At 38.0% G+C, this 27,499-nt stretch overlaps 2 protein-coding genes across 2 annotated transcripts in view; both read left to right on the top strand.

Annotated features, from left to right (window-relative positions):
• Positions 1-27,499, top strand: part of LOC149041090 (uncharacterized) — a 166,395-nt gene that overhangs the window by 837 nt on the left and 138,059 nt on the right. The window lies entirely within an intron of this gene.
• On the top strand, positions 239-11,371 carry LOC113681737 (uncharacterized). The gene is made up of 10 exons (XM_089214606.1): positions 239-331; positions 818-877; positions 1,903-1,941; positions 2,586-3,194; positions 3,523-3,817; positions 5,124-5,187; positions 6,381-6,660; positions 7,106-7,564; positions 9,694-10,012; positions 10,891-11,371. The coding sequence occupies exons 1-10, from the start codon at positions 239-241 to the stop codon at positions 11,253-11,255; spliced, it is 2,583 nt and encodes an 860-aa protein (XP_089070732.1). The 3' UTR covers positions 11,256-11,371.

Below are 27,499 nucleotides of genomic sequence, written 5' to 3'. Positions count from 1 at the left end.
TCATTCTCGTGAGTTTGGATTATCATTTTTAGTTTGCCTCAAAAGAGATATGGAAAAGCCTCATTAAGAACGTCATTGTGTTATGCCATTCATAGGGCTAACTATGATTGTTTTGCAAAGTATAGAACTCGCTGTAGGTTTTATTATCTTTACTGTGAATGCTATTTATCTGCTAAGCATATGGTGGTTGGATGCTACACCCTAAGTGGCTTGAATTGTGGATAATGTTGAATTCTGGATGAGGGTCACAGTGTTGTTTCATGTGCGCCGCCTCTACTCACCCAGTAGTATTTATACACGCAGTTTACTAGTTGGTGGACTGTTGTATAAGGTGATATTCCTCACTTTTCTTCGTGAATGGAGTTTTGTCAAGGTTTCAATTGATGAACTGAATGGAGTTTTATTAACTGGTTTCGATTCGATTAACTAAAGAGAAGCCTTGCCTGAGGGTCCTCGCTCGTGTTGTTTCGTAAGGAGTACCTCTTTCCACTCAACAGCGTAAATGCAGACTAGCTGATGGACTTTTTTAAAATACAACTCTTAGAAATGTTTAGCTACAACCTTATAGAATAGAGTTGGCTGCAGCCGAGGTAGATTTCACATAGACTGTAGCCCTTAGAGAAAAATTGGTTGACCTTTAACTATCTCTGTCTCGTTCTGTTGTTATTTTGAGAATCATTACTTTCTAGCTGAAGTAGTAGCTGCTCAAATCCTCTCCCTCTCTGTTCAGAAACTGCCATTGCAAAAATACGTCAATTTTAGCTTCTTGAGTAAGACTGCTCAGTGAACTCATGAGTGTTTTTTAATTATTTTCCAGGCCATTGAAATCGAGCTGCTTGTAGAGATCCTGCGTAGAGAGTTCGAAGCTGATGCCAGGGTATGTTTGGTTGCTCTCCAGAAGAAGTTTAATTTTGTAGTAGAAATTCCGCATTGGTTAATTGACCATATTTACCCTCAATATTTGACATAAACAGTACGTCAAATGGTATATGTCAGGAGACGAGCTTCATGTTATGTGCATTTTGTAAATACTCCTGTATTAACACGAACTTATTTAGCTGAACTTCGTTGATCTTCGTTACATCTCAGATGTGATCAAGAGAATGTTTCCTCGCTTGTAGTCTCTTGGCTGAATTTAAAACGCTTCATGAATTTAAAAGTATTCATTATTGTGAAGCATGTCAAGTGGTGCATTCCTACCCGTGCTGTGTTCCAAAAGATTTACTTTAGCAGGCTGAAAAGGGTGATATCCACAATTTGCATTTTTTATCATTTTTTCTTTAAGCATCTCAGCGGTCCGGAATCGTAAATCCTCGAACCTGATTGGCTAATTCCGCGCCCTCCAGCGGTCCTTATTTTTCCATCGAGACCCAAGCGCATTTTACACCTTTCAATCGATTTACGAGAGAGGCTTAATGATGTAAATGTTGTAACAAGTGATTCACATTTATGGATTCAGACAGCGAAGGCTATCAAGCGACAACGAATTTTATCATCCCGAAAAGAAAAACCTACTTCAAGACAAAGAAAACTATCATGAAATACAAACTGCCGCAGAAATGTCAAACATATTTCGGGTTCCTTTGGCAAACATTTCGTCAAGTTTCAGGTAAAAAAACTGTTTTTCACCAGCCTAGGTCGGTCATTATTGGGAAAAGCTGTGCCGTCTGTCTTGAGTTCCACCCTCGAGCACAGTTTTTTTTCCAATACGGTCCCTCCAGTTGATGAATAACGTTTATTTGTTTATCTGATGTGTCTTAAACATCTTTTGTCAGTGTTTATTTGCAGCTCTAAGCTTAGTCATAGTTCTGAGAGGGTAAAGCAACAACTTACATTCTAATAATAACAATGTGTAGCTTTTAGTGCATTGACTGATTGTTGTATCATTTGACCTACTTTCAGGATACTAAACTATCACTTGAAAGAGAGTTAGATGTACAGGTATGTTTGGAAGTTCTAAAAGTATATTTCTGAAAAAATTTTTATTAATAATTTCAAAAATCAGTCGTATGAGCGGAGTGATGCGTCAACCCTCACTCTGAATTCATCTACAGTTACACTTCTTGTAGGATGTGTGGTGATTGATTAAGTTAATGTCTGGCAGCTTGTACTTGTCAGAAAAAAGAAGACGAAGAAGAACAAAACAGAAAAACACTTTGAACTAGAAAACATTCAGCAAATACGTATTGTAAGGGTGACAAGTAATTGATAATAGAGGGGTCCATAACTTTTGAGCCTTGTAGTGAAAGAGGGAGAGCAGTTTTTTCGTCGTGAACGCGGAACATAGAAAAATAAACGAAAAATTCAGAAGTTCGATTCCTCGTGGGAACTTTATTTTTTCTACGCACGTGACAAAACGATAAACATCTCTCTCCAATTAAGGGTTAATGCTGAAGTTTCCTATGTTTTGTCATTTGCGTTTTTCACCTTTCCTATCTCTTATCTTTTTACATTACCCTACTTCCACCTCTTTTCCTTTCACCAAGGGCTACTGAGTGTTATCAACACAACTATGGCTAAGAAATGATAACATACTTTTACACTTCGCTTCCTGTTACATTGTGAACTTTTTTCTCTCCTCGTAGCTGAGAGGGAAGAAGACAGCAAGTTTGCCTAAAAGGCCAGGAAAGAGGTTGAAAACCCAAACAGAGATGCCCAGTCCGAGAGACATCGTTGAAGAAGGCAAATATGGAAAAGACTCGATGACAGATGTTGAGCTTGGCTTAAACTGTTTACATCTCAGCCCGAGATGTGAACAGTTTAAGCCTTGCATTATGGAAGAATCGCCCGGTGATTCTTCCATAATGCATGTTGATTTTAAACCTATCAACAAACATATGGACAGAGTGACATTAACAGATGTAGGCAATGCTAAACAAGGTCATTGCGGTGTTGTTGAAAAAGCAAAAACTCACCTTAGTGGTGATGCTATCATTATTTATGGAAGGAAGATCAATGAAGAAGGATCCGGCGTGGGTGAAGCTTTTCGACTGGCGACTAAGGATCTCAAAGATACTTGGGAGGATGAAGAAATGATAGCTGAAAATGTTCAAATTGGTTCAGTTGTCAAATATGTTCAAGTAGGAGACGAATTCCTCTTTCATGGGAACACGAAACGTCCGCGATGGGTAAGCAGGCTTTTTTGCATTATATTTTATTTCGATGTGGAATACCGTGCTGTCTGGAAACTTATAATCCCAAGATAGAGTTTGTGAAACGTTCTAACTGTTCACACAATTAAGTACTTATAATTTCACCGTGTAGAATTAATCATAGAGTCATTTTTTTAAAATAACCGCATCATTTTCTGGGTGACAGGATTTAAACGATCCTGACCATGATCATATCTTTGGAGTACCTTTTGATTTGTTTGTTTGCTCAGTTTTTGTTGATGATGCTGTTCTTATTGTTGTTGTTGTTACTGTTGCTGGTTTTTTTAATTGTAATCTTATCTGGACTCTTAAAAGGTTTATGCACTTCAAAGGTGGCAAGGTATTTACTAAACAATGCTTTTGGTTGCAGGATATGGATAAGATTTTCCTGGACCTCAGCTGTGCTGAAGGCGCTCACCGAGGCATAGGAGATTCTCTTCTTAACTCCAAAATTTTAACCGAAGATAGTTACCAAGACTGTACACCTAAGGCACCTAAGGAGACATCATACTTCTTTAGCTGGGCACCAAAACTGAGTCATGTGGGAGATAACAAAGATGTTGTGGATGGCGCTGTTGTGGAGATGGAAGAACCACTTCTGACTTCAGGAGTTGACGGTTTAAGTAAGCCGTCTTACCCAGTTCTCGGCGAGGGCCTCAACCTAAGTAACTACATTGAACTTCTTATATTGTGTAATGTTCAAACTAAATAATCACCTTACCTTTTACACCCTTCTGCAGAAGAATGTTTAAATCATAACAGTAATAGTTTTTAATTTTTCTCCCACGCACTTTCGTCACCAATCGATCTGAATAATTATTATGATCAGGTCGTTAATTCCAACGATATGTGTCGCCTAGGGAGGTCAACCTCCCAGAAGGGCACAAGGCTTGGCAACCACCCACCCGCCAGAGTTTTGTTGCCTGTCAGAAAAAACCAGAACTGCGTCATTGAAGCATTTTATTTTCTTTCCTCGATTAAATGTGAAGATTTTATCAAAGGTAACCAAGGGAAGGGAGTCGGGTTCATCTCAGATACTCAAGATCACAATTACAAAACGGTAGATAAAGAAAGAAGAAAAAAAATTGTCAGCCCTAACCATAAAAATAAAACCATGAGCCTTGACTATAAGGCTTATGGGACCCTTATGAGGAAATTTTGGCTGTCAGGGGGGGTATGGAAGCAAAAAGTTTTGATTCGTTTGTATTGTGTAATATGTCTTCTTTAAACAATTTAAAAATATTGGACGGATAAGCAAGTGTTCCTGGCGGAATAGCAGTATTCCTTGAGGTTTCTCGCCAAGAAACCTGATATTAGCTTTTAGAGTTTTAAGACCAGCTTACGCCTGTAATGATATTGTAGATGCTCAACTTTTTTTATTTCTTTCTACTCAGGAGACGAGCTTAAAGAAACATCAGTCGAAGCGGAGAATCCTGAAGCTGATCCTGAGGAAAAAGACGATGAAGATGGGAACGCCTTTTGAGTCCAAGGAAATATCAAGTTTAATTATTTGACTGCATGGATACATGAACTGCCATGTCCAAGAAATAGGAGAAAATGTCCACCTGAAATCGAGTTGTGGAAGTTAAAACTGACGCCAAAAGGCGATATTTGTTAATGGGGATTGAGAACACAGTTTTAAGATTAATGAAATAATCAGTGCTGTTTTTCAAGATGTATTATGTAGATATTTATACATTCTTAAAACATAATGTTATATTTCAGTCATTGCTGAAGTTCCTGAATTGAGCACAACGTTTCAGAAGCCTTCGTTGGCTTACATGTCTATTGTTTGCCTTTAGTCCTTTAGGTACGTTTTTGTTTTACTTCAGTGCTTTAGTTGAATATCAAAACTTACCCTCCTAACGAAGCACAAAGTTAAATTGAAGCCAGTCTCACCCTAGTCACATGTTTGTGACTTGAGGTTTCATTGGCTCTATGTGATTTTTACCATTGTTCTGGTTTTTACAGAACTTAATGGCAAAGGACTCAACCACACCATAGTTAGTGGGTTTAACCAAACTATTGAGAATTTGTAAAAAAAAGATTTGTAAAGAGTCTCTATCATAAGGCAGTAGATGGTCCTCAGTTTTAAAGAATTCCATACTGATTTGGTTAAGTGCGGGAAAGAAGTACACTTTACGCCTGTCCTTGCAGTGAAGGGAAAGCTGCATAAAGCGCTAACTTAGTTTTACAGGGCCTGTAAGTTTCTGTTTTAAATTTTTAAAGGACATCAGCTCACAGATTTTTAATCTGTATTTTGACGTCATTAATATGAATGTCCTAAAAAGGGAGTTTTCCCTTAGTCCAATACTAAGGTCAATATTGAAATGACCCAGAAGATACATAAGTAGTTATGTTTTATGTTTATGTTTTAGTCACAAGTTATATTTTGCCTTTTGTAAACAAAGCATTCGTTCGTTTGAAATTTCCCCCCAAAAATATTAAGCATGAAATGGAGAAGGAACGCTAGTAACTTCAAAGTTTGCAAAAATGCAAATGTTTGTAGTATGAGGTCAATTTTATTTTTAATAAGCGTTAGAAAAGTTTTCATTTATGATACCATGCCTAATTAAAGAATTGATTTTGGGTGATTAGGTAAAAAAGGGATAAGCATATTATCCAAAAATTAATCAATATGTAATGTTATGTATAGTAATAGAAGCGTATAGCTCTTATTAGATCAGGTTCAGGTTATGTGCATTTATAATTTAAATAGTTATTATCCGTATTATTACGCCTAGTTTCAGTATATATCTTCGTTTGCGACAATAAAGAGACATTAATTGAACTTATGGGCTTGTACGGAATGACTAAGAATCAATTGTTTTAAATACTACAACTCTGAGTTATTCCTAAGCGATTTGATGTATGTCCCTTTTCACATTGTTAATATTTTTGACGACTTCGACGATCAAATTGATGTATTCAATAGGTTATTTCTCGACACGCTGAGTGAACAAGCACCAATTAAACGCATCAAGATCAAGTCACGCCCGAATCCGTTTATCACACCTGAGATCAAACAATTGATGAAAATCCGCGACAGCTGGCAGAAGAAGGCGCGTAAAACAAACGACAAACTCCACTGGAACGCTTTTCGATTTTTTAGTCAAGAAGTTAAACGAGAGATAAGAATCACTGAAAAGGAATATGTTCGCTCCGAACTACTGAAGTGCAACGGAAACACAAACACTGGAAAGTTATAAATCACTGCCTTCCCAACAGAGATCCACCACTGACTACTGTCGAAGATCCAGTGGTCCAAGCGAACAGATTTAATGATTTCTACGTTTCAGTAGGGGTAGCTGCAGCCCCTAAAACCAAGGCCCTATGCGATCACAGTGGCCTCTCGGATGAGTCAGTCGAGCTCGTGGTACCAGCTGCGGAAGATCTCCAAAATGCGAATAAATTTGAGTTTCATGCTGTGACGGAACAGGACATTGAAAAGATTGTCAAACATATCCCATCAAACAAAACGCCCGGTCTAGATAGAGTGTCCGCTAGAGTACTTAAAGACAGTGTACCGGCCACCCTTCCCGTCATTACCAATCTGATTAATACTTCATTCGCATCGAATTGCTTTGCGTAGGCATGGAAGTCCGCAGTAGTCATCCCAAACCTTAAATCCGGCTATTCTGACGACCCTGAAAACACCCGTCCTATATCCCTCCTACCGATAATATCAAAGGTATGCGAGAGGGCCGCTCACACGCAGTTTATGGACTTCTTGGACAAAAATAGCAAGATATCCGGCCTACAGAGTGGAAACAGAAAGTTCCACTCCACTGAAACCGCACTACTACACTACACGGACCAGCTCCTTAAGAATATGGATGAAAAACGAATATCTGTTGTTGTACTACTCGACATTTCTAAAGCTTTCGACAGCATCCAACACGACAGCTTACTATCAAAGCTGCACCTACTGGATGTGTCTGACCCCACTTTAGCCTGGTTTAAAGAGTTACCTATCATCACGCAAGGAAGTTGTCAGGATCGGTAGTGTCCTATCTGACCCCCTCCCTTTGACAGTAGGTGTGGCTCAAGGGTTCATTCTCGGTCCAGCTTTGTCCAAGTTGTACGTCAACGACCTCCTCTCTGTTCCGAAGAAGTGCGAAGCCATGGGCTATGTAGACGACACCAAGCTGCTTTTGGCTCTTCCCCCGTCAGACGTCAGTGTTGCCATTCTTGACCTCAATAGTGATCCCTGCGAGATCGCAAAGTGGTGCACACTAAACTCTCTGTTAATCAACCCAAACAAAACTAAGCTCCTTGTCGTTGGCGTACCACAACTAACGCGAAACTTATCTCTACCTCATGTAGTTCTATTGGGGAAGAATATTAAGCTCTCTCCTGTTGTAAAAGACTTGGGGGTCTGGATCGACTCTGCCGTAACCTTTGACGACCACGTATCTAAACTGTCCTCAAGCTGCCTCTATAATTTACGTGGTATCAATAGAATCAAACATCTTTTGGACAACAAAACTCTTACTTTAATTATTAATCCTCTTGTTTTCAGCAAGCTTTTCTATTGTTCTACTGTTTGGGGTAATACCTCCGGCAAAATATTTCTAAGCTCCAACTCATTCAGAACTTCGCTTGCAGAATAATCCTAGGAATCAAAAAATTTGATCATGTCTCTGCTGCGCGCAAATCCCTGGCTTGGTTGGTTAAGCGTCCGCCAAAAATTTCAATTAAATACCGTTACCATGGTCCATAAGTGTAGAACAAAGCAAGCACCACCTTATCTTTGTGATTTATTTCATGACAGATTTAAAGTGTCGGGACGCAACACTAGAAATATGTCACAGTTAAACCTACCTAAAAGCAGATTATCAACTGGTCAACGCTCTTTCGCCTTTCGCGGGGCAAAAGAATACAACCTCCTTCCAGGAAACATTCGAAGCACAAACGATATTTTAAGATTTAAAAGGAAGGTGGTCCACTTTATCATCATTATTATTATTACTATTATTTTTTTTTTGTCTTTTTTCTTCGCAACACATGTAAATATTCTTTTACCCATTGTAATTTATTATATAAATATTTTTGTATTTCGACAGAATAGCCTCGTATAGGGGAGCCGTAATATTGTGTAGTGGGGTATGACGTATCTTTACCAGTCAAATAACAATTTGTGTCCGCGTACACGAATTAACTGCCACACCAGATGGTAACCACGTGATCCATTTTGACCAATCTACAAGATTTTATGCAGTGAGCGGTATTTTCAACTTTTTTTTCTCGGAAAGGGAAAGCGGCTATAGAGGCGTATGTAAAGCAAGTTTTCTTGTTTCAAAAATGATGGTTAGGGCGGCTACCGTTTCTTTAGAAAACACTGAAGAAGGTTTGTACGTCGTTATATGTATTGCCAAGGCCCAAAGTAGAGGTAACACATCCATTTTTGCCAGAGATCGATGAAGATGGCTGCGGCGTGGGTGAACCTTTTCGTTTAGCCAAGAGCGCTTTTAAATACCTCTGGAAGAACGAAGAAGTCGAAGAAGAAAAAAATTAGTTTCGGTTCAATGGTCAGATATATGCAAGTCGGAGATTTTTATCTCTTTCGAAAGAACACAAAGCGTCGACGACAGGTAAAGAGTTGGCTGAGCAGACTGGCGTTGTGGTAATCAGGGCGGTATTCATAATTACAATTTGGAGGGGGTTTCTCGTATACACTCTGTGATTAATAGCTCAAACGTGGAAGTTTTATCCAAGATTATAGGGATATTGGGAAAATTTCAGCGTTATTAGTTCTGAAATCAGCAGAAGAAAGACTCAAATGAACATTTTGGATGCTTTCCCAAATAGTAAAAATTGCAACAATAAAATGGATAAAAATTGCAACAATAAAATGGAGACGCTTAACCTTGATTTTACTCAATTGATTGTACATCTTGTTTACACAAAAACATCTTACATGAGAAAACCAAAACTCACTCACAGTCTAACTCTGTGAAAGAAATTCAATGGGAATATGGAAAAGAAAGCGTCCTACCCCATGCTGAGCTTAAACAAAGCCTTAGTCCTAAAGGTAATTTTATCAAAAAAATTTATTCATAAAGGAGTGCGGGGTTTCATGGAAATCTTGCTGGATATTTATAGCCACTAAAGAAAAAAGTAAAAAACAAACTCCAATTTCTTTTCCTCAGCAAACCTGTGTGAAATATGAATAATTAGTTTGAGTTCCAATAGTAAGATTGAAGCAGCAATTCCATCAAAATTAAAGATTCATTCTTACAATCTATATTCTAACTCATGTCCAAATATTACCATTATTTTTATCTTTATCATTTTTTTCCATAAGTAATTAGGTAGTTGAAGTGATTTGTGGAAAAAACTACATGTAGGATAAGTCTGTGCATGACTTAAGATCTGATTTTTGTACTCATACAATTTTTGTGAATATGTATGCTTATGTACAACTAAGGCATTCATTGAGCTATTTTGTTTTCTTTACAGGATACAGATAAGATCCTCATGGACCTAAGCTTTGATTATGGTGCTTATAGAGGCATAAAAGATGCATAATTCTCCTAAGGCAAATATAGCGCCTAAGGGTTCAAAAGGGATCTACCAAAATTGCAAACCTAGGCAATCCTTGTGCCTCATCAGCTTGAAATATGGTACCATTGCAAATGAGAGAATAATATTTAGAACAAAACTTGGCGAGCATGTGAGCCTAAGACTAAATTGTAGAGGAAATCTCGTGCTCACCACTGCACCTGTCAGACTGCAACTCAGTGTGAGTAATGATGATGATGATGATGTTGGAGAGGTGGCTCTTGTGAATATGAGGGAACCTGAAAGTGAAGTGAGGAGCCCTATTTATCAGGCTGTTTGCGAGGGCCTTATTCTTAGTAAGTGTTGTGTTTATTGTAAATAGTATTAACATATAATATGTAATACTTAATGTAATCCATCAATGAACCCATGAAAACTTTTAGGAAAGTTGTTGATTAATTACCATGAGCCAGCTTGCCTAACCACTAGTTTCCTTGTGAATTGTTAGCTTTCTTTAGCTACCTATTTGCTGCTATTGATTGAATTTTATGTTGCTCAAGGTACTCTAGAAGCATATATTTTCCTTGAGAGGGCAGCTACTACACCTAAAAAGTGTTTTAAAATGGCTCCTTCATACCATGTTTTAGAAAAGTAATTGTTTGTGGCTAAAGCATTAAAGGTCATATTATATGATGAATCAAATCTTCCTTTTTTTCCAAATGTAGAATGTAAATGTTGATATACATGTAACATTGTTTCTAATGATGTACGAAATAATTTTTACAGAGGGCCTAGTTCTAGGAAATTATTCCATCAAGAAGGTTGTTCATACTCCTTTCTCCCATTATCTATTTAAAGTGATATGGGCAGATCAAGTTTTGTTGATCTAAACTTTATACATTTCATGATTGCTAAGGTATCATCCTTTTCAGGCTTATCTTTGTTGATGTCTGTCCTTGGCTTTCTGGGTGGAGTCTTTAGGAGACCCTGACAAACTTAGAGCTGTTGAAGTCATCATCTTTTTTTATTGAAAAGTCAGTCACTTTTTATGTTTAAATAAAAGAAGATGATCACTTACTGAGTGCTAATGAGAGCACTTCTCACCCTATGCCTATTCGGTGATTGAAAAGGTTTCTCTAGTTTTTCCCTGCCTTGATATGGCTGGGTAACCTATCCACATGACTTTGTTTTGTTAAAGTACAAAGTGTATATTCTTTTATTGTTTCTCTTTTAGGGCTGAAGCCCAAGGAGATCTCAATTGACGAGGAACCCGTTAAAATTGAGGACAAGGCTGGATATCTCTCTTGGGTCCCAGGAAATGTCACATTTGATACTGGAAATACAGTAGGGACTGCCATTTCCGATAAACTGGTAGGTAGTTTGGATCTGAAACCTGATAACACTAAGAAGAAGAAGGTCACAATACCAGGAGGTACAATTCTGCAGTGTTACACAGTACCAATTAAAATTATTATAAGAGGGCAGAAATTTAATGTTAATGCCTTAGTTGGTGCTGTTGCTCCACCCACTGATCTGCTGATTGGGATGGATGTTATGCAAAAATTGGGTGATAAAGGTTATTCTCTCAAATTAACATAACTTGTTAAATACATGAACATAGATTTTTCTTGTAGTGTTTAAGAGTGTGCATTTAGCACATACATTTACCATAAAACAATGCCTACTTCTTTACTAGTACCACTAGTTTTGTTTTAGTATCAGGAAAAGTGTGTTCATCTTTTTTTATATGTTAAGGTACCTCTAGTCTTATAAATAAAGTTGAAGTTGTCAATGTACTTTTTTCAAAAAAGATGAAAGTCCAGATGATGAGTCAACAATTCAAAATCCTGACATTTGGAGCTTCTTATGTTGGCTTTTAGCGGTAATTCAGCCATAATCTTTTTTCTGTTATTTCTAAAATATTAAAAGTGCCATGATGGTAGATTGTCATTGAGATAAGGTCCTTTGCTTTTATATTTGTCAAGGTTTTAAATGTTTCTATTGTTGGAACACCATCAGAAGTCTACCAATCATAATTAAGATTTTCAATGAATTTTAGTTGGTTGTAGTGCAATACCATAAAAACACTTTTTTCTGGAAAAAAAAGTCCTTAATTTTACTCAAGTCCAGTAGTATTATAAAAATTGACATTTACTAAGACAATTTAATGACCACTTTGAGCAAGGGGCTTCTAGTCCTGATCCCCCTGCCCTTCAGCCACTAAGTTGTGCAAAAATATTTAGTGCTTGACATTTATTTGGAGTAGCAATAGTAAAAAATTATTAATAAGAAAAAAGACATTTTTTTGTAGTAGGTTTAGTTAGTAAGACTAGCTTGTGACCCAATATTATTAATTTACTGGTGCACAGTTGGCCATGAAATGGTCTGAAATTAAATACATCACATGAAATGTTTAACGTCCCCCTTTGATGTCTTTAAAGAGATGCCATGATTCTTATGCTGAATAATGCTGCATATTGTTTACAAATCTATGTTCACGTAGCAAATGAATATGGAGATGGAGCATCTGCTAAGCAATATTCAGTGGCTTGTTAATGTATAGTTTCAATTCATTTTAACAAATTGAATTTGTTTTTAAGTGAACAATGAAGTGCCACTAATTAGTACTGAAAAAGTAATAAAAGATAAAAATGTTACATTTTGTTCCTGGCTAATGTTTTGCCGTTTTAACACAAAATCTCAAAAATTGGTTCCTAGAGGATACTTTGGTCCTCCCAAACCACCAGAAGCCATTTCCTACAAAACAATCACCAATCCGCATCACTGAACTCCAAAAAAAGTCTCATTTTACATGATAATTATAGAATATTGTCTGTGGAACAACGAGGATGTAATTATGGTGTTTATTTTGTGAAGATGACTTTTGCTCAGCAAGTTAACTACCCAAAGTCAAATGAAAATGGTAAGATCCTGAATTAAAAACGATTGATTGTAATCTTCTTAAAGGCAAGTGATTTGCTTAAATTGAATAAATAGAAACTTGATATTTATTTGTTTTCCTTTTGAGGTGTGCATCAAAATTTTGAAGAGATGGCATGCTTGAACTACATGTCTAGGAAATCTGCATGTGCATGTCTTCAATATTAAAACCGAGATTATGACAACTTCGCATGACTTTACTACATGTCACACAGGTACAGGCAGGTGTTGTAAAAAAGTTTGCTTGGCTTTTTAATCAGTACACATTTCTTATTCAAAGAATCATGTCTCTTTGGCCTATGCTGAATTCCATTTTTCAACCAAATTTTATATTACTTTGAATATTCTTAGATCTCCTAGTATCAGGTAATATTCATGTAATTAAAATATTTACTTGAAATCTTGCACATAAGTATGTATGGCACATTAGTTTTTTCCTCTGACTCCATTAACATTTTATTAAGTGAAGAGAGTTGGTATTGGCTTTAAAAGTCAAGTCAACTTAAAGTTTTGTGCACAGCCTATGCATCAAATTTTTGTAATAAAATATTGTATCCTGCTTAAAACTAGTTTATCAGAATAAGAATGAGTTACCAGGCACAAGTGTGGCTTTTCACGATGATACTTTCCGGCTTTGAAAAAAAGTCACTGTGCCAGTTAAATCCTCACTTCCTTTGCCATGACAGCCCAGCTTCATCAAAACATTGGCAACAGGAGCAATTAGAAAATTAATGATACAAACAAGTGAGCCAATTCCCACCTACACACTCTTTAATCCTGTTAGCTTATTATGGACATAGCATTTCAAACATGGTGTATATGCTACAAATTTTCCGTTTCCCCAACTAGTTATTTCGTGATGGTGTTTACAAGTTGTGGAAAATGGCCAGGTTGAAATTTAATAGAAAAACTTGCCAGTAGATGGCCAAATGAAAACTTTTTACATATCAATTAAAATTTATTGTTGTGTTTCATGTTAACATTTTACAACAACTCCACCTTTCAGTAAATTAAACTGTTCGCATGAGAGAAACCATTTAAAACTTTTCAACCTCTATAATATATCTAGTAACAACATCAACTCAACTTTTAAACTAAAGAGAAAGCTTGATTGATGTTTGGAATTGATTTATGTGATGTACGAATGAAATCCAGGTATTAACCCACCTTTTCTACAAATATTTCCATGGTCGAATCCTAAGTCTCTCTTCGTCATTAAGTTTTCATAATGATATTCTAATTCCGGCTTGTCTTCCTTCTAATCAAACTTGCGCATCGCAAGATCCCTTTACTCATTTCTCCAAAACGAAATTATCAGTCACGCTCAATAGATTATAATCATTAGTCCTGGAGCGTCGAAGCGCTTCGCCTTTAAAGAAGCCCGTCTTAGCTCCTGGTGGGTGACACGTTGTGAAGAATGAGTACCGGAATGTCTCTATTGGTTTGAAGTTCGTTCTGACTCCCAGTTGGATCTTTCGTCGTGTAATGGTGTCTAAGAAACTAGCTTCTGAAACATGTTTCAGCCGTAAATTTGATTGTTGGGTGGTGTTTGGTTGCTTGTTCAATGAACTGGTTGACGATGTATTTGTTGGGGTGCAGTAGAGAAATTATATATCTGATGTAACGTTTCCAAACGAGCGGTTTGTAAGCGCCTCTTTCTGGGATTTGCATTCCAATTTTAGCCATCAAGACGCTCGCGAAAGCCCCTGCTATTTTTTTTGGGGGGGGGGGGTTGGGGTATATTTGTGTGTAACCGCGTAATGTCCGTTGAAACGATTATCACTTCTTTTGGAAGCTTTTTTTGCTTTGAGGTTTATAAAGTCTGTTGTATCTTTGAGATATGACTTATGTTGTTGCGCAGTCAGCTGAGGAATTTTATCTTTGTAACTGGATAGCTTTTCTGTTGTTTCTTCCGTAGTTGGAGTTTTGTGTCTCACAAACAGCGTTAAAGACACCAAGGAACAACCGTTTTTTGAGCAGATATATTGCGATCTCGAATAAGTGAAGATACATAGAACAAGAGAAAAGGATAATATTTCAAAGGGGGCTCCTTGATTGGTTGTTGCTTTGCCCTCTTTGAGTGAAATACATGGAATGAATGATAAAATCCTCTTTAAAATTTCCAATTCGCAAATATGTTAAAATCAAGCATGTAGCTGTGCTTCTTGCAAACGCCTGTCTTTTATGTCACGGCATCAATGAAAGTGACGCGAATATAGTTTGGAGCTGAGCTGCGACAGGAGAGAGAAACATAGGTTTGTGGATTGCTTTTAAACAATTACGAAATATGATAACTTTAATATTCTGCCTACAGAGTGGCTTTACTCCGAAATTCCTCTTCATTTTCATGAGAGCGGAAGTGAATTAAGTGTTCGTAACTATAAATCGTCTGACCAGTAATCTCGCGGAAGCCGAATGTAGGATTATATCCTTCTTTAAGATTTGTTCATTCGCAATTATGTTTAAAACAAGCATAAACTTGTTTTTCATGCAAACGTCTGTGGTGCGTGATCTTTTATGTCACGGCGTTGACAAAAGTCACGCGAATATGATATGCGTTCTAATTGGGCCAAAGCTTGAACACGTGTACGTCGTTTGATGAACTTTTAGTGAGAGCCTGCCCTCAATATTTACGAAGGAGCTTTCAGATGACTCGGCTGAAACTGCAGGCTCCGCAGAAATTTCAAAATAAGCTTTTTTGAATGATGAATGAAGCATCATACGACTTGTTACTTGCGTGGGATTCATGAACATTGTGACACTGACACTCTAGTTGAAGATTTTGATTTGTGCCTTAAGCAAGTTACAATCTAAATTGTCCTTTTACATTGCAATTCTTGCTCGACATAACTATAAATCGTCTGAGTAGTGATCTCGCCGAAGTCGAATGTATGATCAAATCCTTCATTAAGATTTGCTCATTCCGAATTGTGTTCAAAACAAGCATAAAGTTGTTTTTCATGGCAACGTCTGTGGTGCGTGAAGTATCTTTTATGTCACGGCATCGATAAAAGTCACGCGAATATGAAATGCGTTCTAATTGGGTAAAATCTTGATCACGTGTACGTCGTTTGATAAAACTTTTAGTAAGAGCTAGCGCTCAATATTTACGAAGGAGCTTCAGATGACTCGGGCCGATCATAGTCGGAGCTGAGCAGCGACTGGAGATAAAAATCAAGGTTTGTGGTTTGCTTTTAAACAATTACTGAACATGAAAACTTTTATAGTCTGCTTAGAGAGTGGCTTTACTTCGAAATTCCTCTTCATTTTCACGAGAGCGGAAGTAAGTGCAGTGCTCGTTGTAAACATATCTGGAGATCTTATGTTTCAGATTATGTTAAATATCTGATACGTTTGCTAGACTATCCTCGTATAGTCGTAAGCTAAGCAAGGGAAATGGACGAATGTATTTTGTGCGGCATACACGAAATCTGTAATGTTTTCCGGTTATGAATTAAGGGTTAGCGCCATGAAATGGAACCTCCAAAATATCGGACAAATGCAGCCTATTTGCTGATCGCCTTTTTATATCCCTGTTTCAATCTCATGTCGTTGGTGTAGTGATCGGTTTACTGTTCAAGACTTGTTTTTGCAGGCACGTGGGATAAAGCCGATTTTAGAATGTTTACAGTCCATATGTGTTCTCTTAGATCAGCTTTGTTTCAATCTCATGTCGTTGGCGTAGTGTCCTTTGTTTTTATTCCATAAAGTAACCAGCGACAAGATACTAAGAGCGAGATATGAATTTGTTAAGGAAAGTGAATACCAAGGTTTTATAATTATATATATAATATATCTGAGTGAGATGATCATCCGACCTCCGCCGAGCTTGACTCTCGCTTTTATTCATTGGAAAATGTCTTAGGGGATCGTTTGTTTACTTGTAAACCGTTGAAGTAAATGAAAAACTTTGACACTTAAGTCCCTTGGATTCATTTTTGGTCGCTGAAACTGCAGGCTCCGCAGAAATTTCAAAATAAGCTTTTTTGAATGATGAATGAAGCATCATACGACTTGTTACTTGCGTGGGATTCATGAACATTGTGACACTGACACTCTAGTTGAAGATTTTGATTTGTGCCTTAAGCAAGTTATAATCTAAATTGTCCTTTTACATTGCAATTCTTGCTCGACATAACTATAAATCGTCTGAGCAGTGATCTCGCCGAAATCGAATGTATGATCAAATCCTTCATTAAGATTTGCTTATTCCGAATTGTGTTCAAAACAAGCATAAAGTTGTTTTTCATGGCAACGTCTGTGGTGCGTGAAGTATCTTTTATGTCACGGCATCGATAAAAGTCACGCGAATGCAAAATGCGTTCTAATTGGGCGAAAGCTTGACCACGTGTACGTCATTTGATGAACTATTAGCAAGAGCTTGCTCTCAATATTTACATATTTTTTCATGAGAGCGGAAGTGAATTCAATGTTCGTAACTATAAATCGTCTAACCAGTAATTTCGCTGAAGCCGAATGTATGATTATATCCTTCTTTGAGATTTGTTCATTTGCAATCATGTTTAAAACTAGCATAAAGTTGTTTTCATGCAACGTCTGTGGTGCGTGAAGTATCTTTTTATGTCACGGCATCGATTAAAGTCACCCGAATATGATTTGCGTTCTAATTGGGCAAAAGCTGGACCACGTGTACGTCGTGTGATGAACTATTAGTAAGAGCTTGCATACAATTTACGAAGGAGTTTCCAGATGACTCGAGCCGATCATAGTCGGAGCTGAGCTGCGAAAGAATAGAAAAAATATGGTTTGTGGTTTGCTGTTAAACAGTTACTGAATATGATAACTTTTGCAGTCTGCTTTGAGAGTGATTTTACTTCGAAATTCCTCTTCTTTTTCATGAGAGCGGAAGTGAGTTCAGAGTTGGTTGTAAACATATCTGGAGACCTTTCGTTTCAGATCGTGTAAAATATCAGATACGTTTGCCAGACTCTTCTCGTGTAGTCGTAAGCTAAGCAGGGAAAATGAACAAATATATTTTGTGCGGTTTAAACGAAATCTGTAACGTTTTCCGGCCGTGAATTAAGGGTTAGCACCGTGAAATGGGACTTCCAAAATATCGGATACATGTTGCTTATTTGCTGATCGCCTTTTTAGATCCCTGTTTTAATCTCATGTCGTTGGTGTAGTGATCGGTTTAGTGTTCTTGACTTGTTTTTGCAGGCACGTGGGATAAACCCGATTTTAGTCTGTTTACAGACCATATGTGTTCTCTTAGATCAACTTTGTTTCAATCTCATGTCGTTGGCGTAGTGTCCTTTGTTTTTATTCTATAAAGTAACCAGCGACAAGATACTAGGAGCGAGATATGATTTGTTAAGGAAAGTGAATTTCAATGTTGTATATTGATATATAATACATGTGAGTGAGATGATCATCTGATTTCCGCTGAGCTTGACTCTCGCTCTCATTTAATGGAAAATATTTTAGGGGATCGTTTTGTCTACTTGGAAAACTTCATAGTTAAATGAGAAACTTTGGCACCTAAGTTCCTTGGATTCATTTTTGATCGCAGAAACTATAGGCTCCGCAGAAATTTCAAAGTAAGTTTTTTGAAGAATGAATGAAGCATCATGGAACTTGTTACTTGCGTGGGACACTCGCAATGAACATAGTGACACTGACAATGTTAGGTAGTAGATTTCGATTTGTGCCTGAAGGAAGTTATAATCTAAATTGTCTTTCTAAATTGCAGTTCTTGCTCGTGATAACTATAAATCGTCGAATGTATCACCAAATCCTTCTTTAAGATTTGTTCATTCGCAATTATGTTTAAAACAAGCATGAAGTTGTTTTTCATGCAAATTTCTGTGGTGCGTGAAGTATCTTTTATGTCACGGCATCCATAATAGTCACGCGAATATGAAATGCGTTCTAATTGGGTAAAATCTTGATCACGTGTACGTCGTTTGATGAACTACTAGTAACTGCTAGTGCTCAATATTTACGGACGAGTTTTAGATGACTCGAGCCGATCATAGTTGGAGTTGAGCTGCGACAAGAGAAAAATTAAGGTTTGTGGTTTGTTTCACACAAGGTCTGCATGATTGAGTAATAAGATTTTTTTCAGGTGTGCGCTAAAAGAGAACCTACAGTTCGAAATTCCTTTTCGTGTTCATGAGCGTGGAATTGAGCATCGGTATTCGTAGTAAACATGACTGAAGATCTAAAACTTCACGTCAATTAAAACGATTGAAGTTAGCTAAGCAAGGGAAATGAACGAATAAATTTTGTGCGGTTTAAACGAAATCTATTGCATTTTACTGCTGTGAAATAAGCGCTGGAGCTGTGAGATAGAACTTCCAAAATATTGTAGAAATACTGCTTTATTGCTGATCCATTTTTACATCCCTGTTTTGATCTCATGTCGTTAGTGTAGTGATCGATTAACTGTTCAAGACTTATTTTGCAAGCAGAGCCGATTTTAGTCTTTTTACAGTCCATACGTGTTCCCTTACATCAACTTTCTTTCAATCTCTTATCGTTGGCATAGTGTCTTTTGTTTTTATTCCATAAAGTAACCAACGACAAGATACTAGGAGCGCGATATCAATTTTCGAAGGAAAGTGAATCCCAATGTTTTATAATTATATGATATATATAAGAGTGAGATGATCATCCGACTTCCGCCGAGCTTGACTCTCGATCTCATTTAATGGAATGTGTTTTAGGGGATCGTTTTGTCTACTTGTAAACCTTTGAAATAGTAGGAAAACTTTGACACCTAGGTTCCTTGGATTCATTTTGATCGCAGGAACTATAGGCTCCTCAGAAATTTCAAAGTAAGTTTTTGTGAAGATTGAATGAAGCATTATCCGACTTATTACTTCCGTGGGACACGCGCAATGAATGAATGAAGCATTATGGGACTTGTTACTTTCGTAGTGACACTGAGCAAGTTGCAATCTAAATTGTCTTTTTACATCGCTATTCTTGCTCGAGAACAATAACTTGTCTAACCAGTAATCTTGTCGAAGTTGAGTGTATGATCAAATCCTTCTTTAATATTTGTTCATTTGCAATTATGTTTAAAACCAGCATATAGTTGTTTTTCATGCAAACGTCTGTGATGCGTGAAGTATCTTTTATGTCACAGCATCGATAAAAGTCGCGCGAATATGAAATGCGTTCTAATTGGATAAAAGCTTGACCGCGTGTACGTCGTTTGATGAACTATTAGTAAGAGCTTGTGCTCAACTCACGAAGGAGTTTTCAAATGACTCGAGCCGACCATAGTCCGAGCTGAGCTGCGACAGGAGAGAAAAATTAAGGTTTGCGGTTTGCTTTTAAACAATTACGGAGTATGATAACTTTTATAGGCCGCTTAGAGAGTGGCTTTACTTCCAAAATTCCTCTTCATCTTCATGAGAGCGGAAGTAGATTCAGTGCTCGTTGTAAACATATCTGGAGACTTAGTGTTTCAGATCATGTGGAATATGAGATACATTTGCCAGACTTTTTTCGTATAGTCACAAGCTAAGCGAGGGAAATGAACGAATATATTTTGTGCGGTGTAAACGAAATCTGTACGTTTTCCGGTTGTGAAATAAGGGTTAGAATCTGTTTTGGGACTTTAGGAGTTTATTATTTATGTAGCACTCTGAATTGTCTTCATTCAAAAAGAAGTTTTATTTTCAAATTTTTTTTAAACCTACTCTGAAAATTGCAATGCAATAGAAAACTTTTCAAGAAAACAGTTGTGGAAATATGGGCTAAACTTCAGAATACCCCGCAAAGCAACTCATTTACATGTGTCGGGAGGCTTTGAAGATCGAGGCATAACACAATAGACGCTATTCTTATTCAATGACATGTAAATGAGTTGCGGGGTATTCTGAAGTTGCTCCGAAATATGCAATTTTTGCGTACATTTCGAGCCTGAAATGGGTTACAAGAAATTTGTAGGGGTATAATGTAGGTTTTTCAATATTGAAAGTTTGTGACAATGTCTATATCGTGAACATGAAGCTCAGTTGCTTGCCATGTTTGTTTGGGCCTCTCGACAAAGCTTTGCTCTAGGTTAATAGTTCCAGTCTCATCACATGATACAAGAGAAATTGTTCAGATTATCAGTGAAAACCTTACTGGAAAAATCACCTTTGTTTCTCTACACTAACAGTCATTTTTGCGTACATTATTATTATTTTCACAAATGTCAAAACATGTGTTTTGGAACCACTTTAATGTTTTCACAAGTGTTCTAAAAAAAGTAGGAATGTTTTCCCTTCTACAAGTTGTACATTTAACAAAATCCAGCATCTCTATTTCACAAAGTCGAAGTTTACAACCGTGGAAGAGAAGTAATGCCTCAGAATTTGTCCCATCCCCACCTTTGCACATAATTGATAACCTGTGCAAACCTTTCATATCCACTGCCGTACCAAGAGCGCTAGTCGTAGTGACTAAAACACTTTTATAGGGATCTTAACCTATAACTGCATGGCCTGTCCGTCAAAATAACTTCTTGGGATTGGCAAAGGTTCAGTCACAGCATATTATATGAGAAATATAGGAAGAAATAAGCCTACATCTCGTCCAATGTTTTAAGCAACATTTTAATGCCTGCAACCATTGTCTTTTACACGAACCTTGCAAACTTTTAAATGTGCTATTCTTCTGGTTCTGAAAGTGTCTAGTATAATTTCCAATAAGGTTTTAATGGATAATCTGAACAATTTTTCTTGCATCTTTTGTTGAGACTGGAACTTTTCACCTTGTGCAAAGTGTTGTCAAAAGGCCCAAACAAACAGGTCTTTCTAGCATTATACTGGGAATGTACCATCTTGAAGGACTAATTCTCGTCTTTTTAATTTTTGTGATTATTATTATTATTATTATTTTTATTATTATTATTGCTACAGACTGAGTTCAGTACACACTAGATATATTGACTAGAGTTGCGTGACCATGGCGTCCAGGGCACACACAAAATCCAACTTCTCACGTACTCCTGCAATGTTCAAAGTCAAAGAACCGTTGAAGTTAAACTCCCTTTGAAAAGTAAGCGCGAGTCAGAAAAGAAAAGAAATGAGAGCTCGGCAATAGACATTTAATGCACATTTTAATAATAGTTGAGTTTAATAGTTAAATTACCATGGCGTCCAGGGCACACACAATATTCAACTTCTCACGTACTCCTCCAATGTTCAAAGAGCCGTTGAAGTTGGACTCTCATTAAAAAGTAAGCGTGAGTCAGAGAAAGAAAAGAGAGCTCGACAATTGACATTTAATGCACGTCATAACACTACTTAATACTATAAACATGTTCAGGCCCACCAACGCGTGCAAACTGTGGTAAACCGGGAGGCCGGCAAACCGCGGTAGAATTCAGTCTCGTTGCAATTTTAATGAACGACGCTTTCATGAACGACAACGAATAAGTGCAATATCAGCAGTGAAGAAAGAGGAGAAACTTACCGAATTGGCTCTGCTTTACGGCAAAGCGAAGTGAAGACTATACTACGCCATGTAATGGTTTCGTGTCAGTCTTCACATTCGATGACGTCATGCTCCCAGCAGATCGCTGTTCCATTTGCGGTTTGTATTTTTGGTGGTTTCGGCGAGATGCCTTGGCGGCCGTCACCACCAAAAATACAAGGATGTCGTATAGATCAGCAAATACAAAGATGGCTCAAGGATCAGCTGCAGGATAGCATAGCTAATAAAGGAATGGCATGGCCTTCACGTCACGCCACGACGATTCGCCACAACATCGAAATATTTCAAATAATACTAAGCAATTTAATGTTCAGATAGAGCGTCTGATGTTTTGCAAAGCTATTCGACCTAACGCTACACTATTTGTGTCTACGCTGTACCATTCTACATTACGCTGAGCCATTTCACGCAACGCTACACTATTTCTGTGTACGCTGTACCATTCGACATTATGCTAAGCCACTTCACGCAACGCTACTCTGTTTGTATGTACGCTGTACCATTCGACATTATGCTAAGCCATTTCACGCAACGCTACACTGTTTGTATGTACGCTGTACCATTCGACATTACGCTGAGCCATTTCACATAACGCTACACTGCTTTTATGTACGCTGTACCATTCGACATTACGCTGAGCCATTTCCCGCAGCGCTACACCATATGTGTGTACGCTGTACCATTCTAAATTATGCTGAGCCATTTGACGCAACGCTACACCGTTTATGCGTACGCTGTGCTACTTGACGTTACCCTGAGCCGTTTAACGCAACGCTACACCGTTTGAGTACTGTATTGCAAATGAATGCTAAGCTATTCGTAATTGAGCTAGTCCATTTCACAATCTCATGATCCAACTCAACATGGGCTACTAGACCGTTTCTCGTTTGGCTAAACTATTCATGTTTAGGGTGTTCTGTTTCACGAAGGAAAACTAGACTGTCTATAATTTGGCTATGCCATTCCTTTATTAGCTATGCTATCCTGCAGCTGATCCTTACACCATCTTTGTATTTGCTGATCTTTTTGACATCCTTGTATTTTTGGTGGTGACGGCCGCCCATAGACTTCCCTCCAGTAAACTTTGAAATCACTACATTTTCTAATATTTGCCGGAAGGGCATTAAATAACTTGGCAGCAGAGTCTTGAAAGGTGCCCCCTCTCCATTGGGATAATTAATCTTGTTGCTGCTCCTAACCGCAAAGATCGCAGATGTTCAGTTAACTGTATCTAGTGGTACGTAAGACGGCCAGCTGGGGGAGTGCAAAGCCTGGTGAACAAGTTTGAGAACGTGGAAATCTCTTTGCTGTCTTACTGGTAATCACCCTATCTTAACAATATCATTAATGTTATTTACATACCTAATCAGGACAAAACTGGTAGCTATTAGCTGGGCACGCTGAAAACGTTTTACTTGAAATTCCGGCAAAGGGTAATAGAGAGTGTCACAATAGTCAAGTTTTGACAGCACTATTGACTCCACTAAGTGCTTTCTGAGTCTATAACCGACAAAGTTCTCAAGTTTTCTTATTATTTGTATTGTTCCGTAACAGCTCTTGAACATTGCTTGAATGTGTTATCTGAGATTGTACTAAGCGGTCGATTCTTATCTAAACTATGTACATGTGACATCCGGCTTTTGGACAGCAACATCGTCTTGTCTTTTTCGAGTTAAGTGCTAGATGGGAGTTATTAGACCGGAGCTCACAGTGTTTAGTGTGGAGTTTAGTTCTTGCGCACATCTTTGTAACGCAGGAGCTGGACAGCTGGAGTATATTGTAGGATCGTCAGCGTCTCAAAATGAACCAAACGAGTAAGGGAGATGATCTTGCAGATCGGAAACGTAGAGGTTAAATAACCTTGGGTCGAGGATCGACCCTTGCTGCACACCCAACCGTACGTTCACTTATTCAGATGTACGATCATCGATCTGTACGAAATGTGACCGGTCACTCAAGTAGCTATTCGACCAGCGCAGAAACAGCTTCGAGAAACCAAGTGTTGATAACTGTATTATAAGAATCTTGTAATTGACTGTGTCGAACGCTTTAGAGAAATCGACTGGCACCATGAGAGTAACCTCACTCTTTTTCATCGCTCTTAACAACTCGTCGCGCATACCCATTAGCACTGTATTGGTCGATTGTCCCTTACGAAAGTAAGGAATTGTATCGCGGAGTACTGATTCAGATTCACAAAAGGTGCTCATCTGCAGCGCGACAAGTTTCTCAAAGACTTTTGATAGTGTGGGGAGAATTGAAATGGGACGAAAGTGTTCCTCAGACTTCGGTTGATCGACTTTAGGAATTGGAGTGATCCTTTTGTGGCTACACGGTGGCGAAACTCTGTATAGCATACCCATCTGTTGACACGTAGTTAAGCAGTTCCTTTTGATCTCGCAACCATGTTTCGCTAAGTAGAGCAACATCCATTGGATAGATCTTCATTGTAAGTAGAAACCCATCGAAAGTTGACGTCATTGCTTGAGTATTCAGATGCATGACTTAAAGATTACTGCAGTTGGAGCTGAGGATTCTTGAATATTATCAACAAAGTTTTCATCAAGAAAAGCGTGAGTGGTTGTGTCCAACTCAGAGCATGCGTGGAAGGGCAGTAAGGATACTAAACAGTGGCTACATGTCCATGTTACTGGTGTGTCGGCACGGACTTGTTTTACGTTAAAGCTAGCGACTCTAGAACGTCTGGAAGAGCGAGCATCTATTAATGCATGCAGACCTCGCAAAGGACACGCTTTTGAGTTTTCTAGAACTGTTTTCTCACAGGAAGGACAAATAGCAGCAGAAATGTTGCGGTTTCTCATTCTTTTATTTTTGGACGTGTTAAGAGCTGGGCCAGGATTTGATGCAATATCTCCAGCAGACATTAACAGTAGCCACGTTATTCGGATATTATTCTCGACGCGTGTCTCTTGGCCCTTTCAGCGCCAGTAAAAGCGCCATATACTCTACCGCTGACCGACCCTGCTTGCGGACATACGTAGGAAAGTGACAGAACCCGTCGTATTTCAGTTCCATAACCGGACAATGGTATCTTAGGCGGCTGTACTTCCAGGAAAACATTCCAAGCCAAAAATATAGCTCGGTGCTTATTCAGGCGATTGATGAAAATATTGACAGAATCGTGAGATATTCGTCGCACTGGCTGACTTCCATTCTCCTCGAGTTTCCAGTCAACATCAGAAGATAAAGGGTCATTAGCCAAGAATCCAGTCCTATTGTTAAACGAGGAGTTGAAAACATTTCCGAAGGACGAGGTCACTCCTGAATCTGATCTAAGAGGTCCATTTCTTTGTGCACATGGCGGCTCAAGTCCGCCAAAACTTCTCTCAGAGACACTCTGGCACCTTAAAGGTAGACTGTCTTGCGTGTAGCAGGGAAATAATCGCGCTACCAGCAGCAAATTAGGCAAAATCGAGGAGTTCCAGAAACCACGACTCCTCACCATGCAATTTTCCTCATCACGCAAATCTACTGGTGAGCTCAGACAACTGGACATGTCGAACTTAACTTTCTGCGAATTTGACATTGTTCAGATTTATAAATTTTTATATATGTGTGGGATGGGGGGGGGGGGGGGGGCATTCCTTCTTACTTACCATGAGAAACCCTAGCTGATTCTATTGGGTGTGTGAAGTCGTCTTAATCAAAAATGGTAAATAAACAGTCATTTCTTTTCTCATAACTACATGCAGGAGCAGAAGCATATAACTTAGTTTATTTCCTTCTGGCAAGAGTTATAAAATACCTTCAATTGGAATAACATCGTTAATGATCCATCAGATATTTTACTTGCATGCGATTGGTCTTAACCATCATGTGACCGAATATCCTTTAGCTAAAACTGGGGGATATCCAAGGATATCACCAGTGATATTCCTGTCCACAACGATAAGTCTTTGTCATATGGTTATTATAGAAGAAGAAGAAGGGAAATATTTGTTTTTCTTATTAAGCCATACCAGGGAATACTCAAAAGAAAACATCCCAAGCAGGAAATAGTAAGCTGTTTGTAAACATTTTTTTTGCACATTCCAAAATATTTGAAGGAAAATAAATACAATATTTTGCACAAAAACATATTTGTCCTCAGACATTATCTGTTCCTTGAGGCTCACATTTTTCCTTGAACTTTGCTCTTGCAAAACTATTCACATCTTGGAACAGATTGTGTCAACATCTGTAGGGAAATATTCATGCTCATTTTTGTGCCAAATTGAGGCTATAGTGTATGTATCCCATGAGTCCCTTACATGGTATACTTATGAGTCTACACATGAATTGAATAACTTCACCTACCATATTTCTATCACACTGTAAGTTAACTTCAGAAATTATTTTTGATGGGGAATCAAAATCTTATAGAAAAGACTTACTGGTTTGATTATTTTATAGAAACAGAGATATCTAAGTGCTATAAAATGGTAAGCTGCCCACATGGAAAGTGCATCATCATTAATATTATGAACTTTGATGGTCATGCGTTGATTACCAGATGAAGAAGCCGTAAAAACACTTTTTGAAAAGTTCTCCTTCATTGTTGATATCAGGTGTGATCTTATTTCATACCAAATGTTGGGTGAAGCTTATGAGATTGCTGTTCAAGACCACAAGGCATTTGACGATCTTTCTTCATTGTCGTGTCTCACAAGAGTCATGGTGTTACCATTCTTAGAGTGGATGTGGAGGATCAGTATTCAAGGCTTGTTGTCAGCATTTAAACTTTCAAGTGTCCAGCTCTAATGCACAAGCCCAAGGTGTTGAAAAAAAAAGTGATTTACACCTGTTTGGCTGGAAACACCTCAATGCAGTTATTTCGTATTGCTGTCATGCGAACAAAAACAATTAGGACAAAAAAATATAACATTTTATACTAAGGAGTACCGCTGTACTGTAAACAAGCTTCTTTTGATGTTTAGTATAACATTTAATAACAACTAGGTTTACTTTCTCTTCTGTAATGGTCCACATTTGATTTTTTTTAGGTGCAAGAAGGAACTCCAGTGGGTTGAGTATAGAAAGTAGAGGTACGCAGATAGATATCTGTAAGAATTCATGAGAACATGGGTGAAGTGTTTGTAACTACGATAACAGTAACTTTCCAACACCACGATTAACTGATAAAAGGCGATTTATTGATGTGGGAAAACGATGAGGGTTGACACTAAAAAAAGCACAAAATTACAACAATTGATCAAGTAAAGGTGATACGAAAGAAATACAGCAAACTCGAAACAATGATACTTACATTGTTACGATTACTCAAAAACTGCTCTTGCACTTGATGAGAAAACTCTGTCCGAAGACGAAATGAATAACATAGATACTGCTCGAAAGCGAACTGTGACGAGTGTGACTACAGGAAAAGAAAGGAAAAGAAAGGCCCCCTGAACAGCGAAATCTGAGTTTATATACGCAGGAAAAACTGA

Source organism: Pocillopora damicornis, chromosome 8 (genome assembly GCF_964200805.1).
Source record: "Pocillopora damicornis chromosome 8, jaPocDami1.2, whole genome shotgun sequence".
NCBI classification, from domain to species: Eukaryota; Metazoa; Cnidaria; class Anthozoa; order Scleractinia; family Pocilloporidae; genus Pocillopora; species Pocillopora damicornis.
Note: the sequence above shows the minus strand (reverse complement) of the source record. Positions and strands in the feature narration are given on the sequence as shown.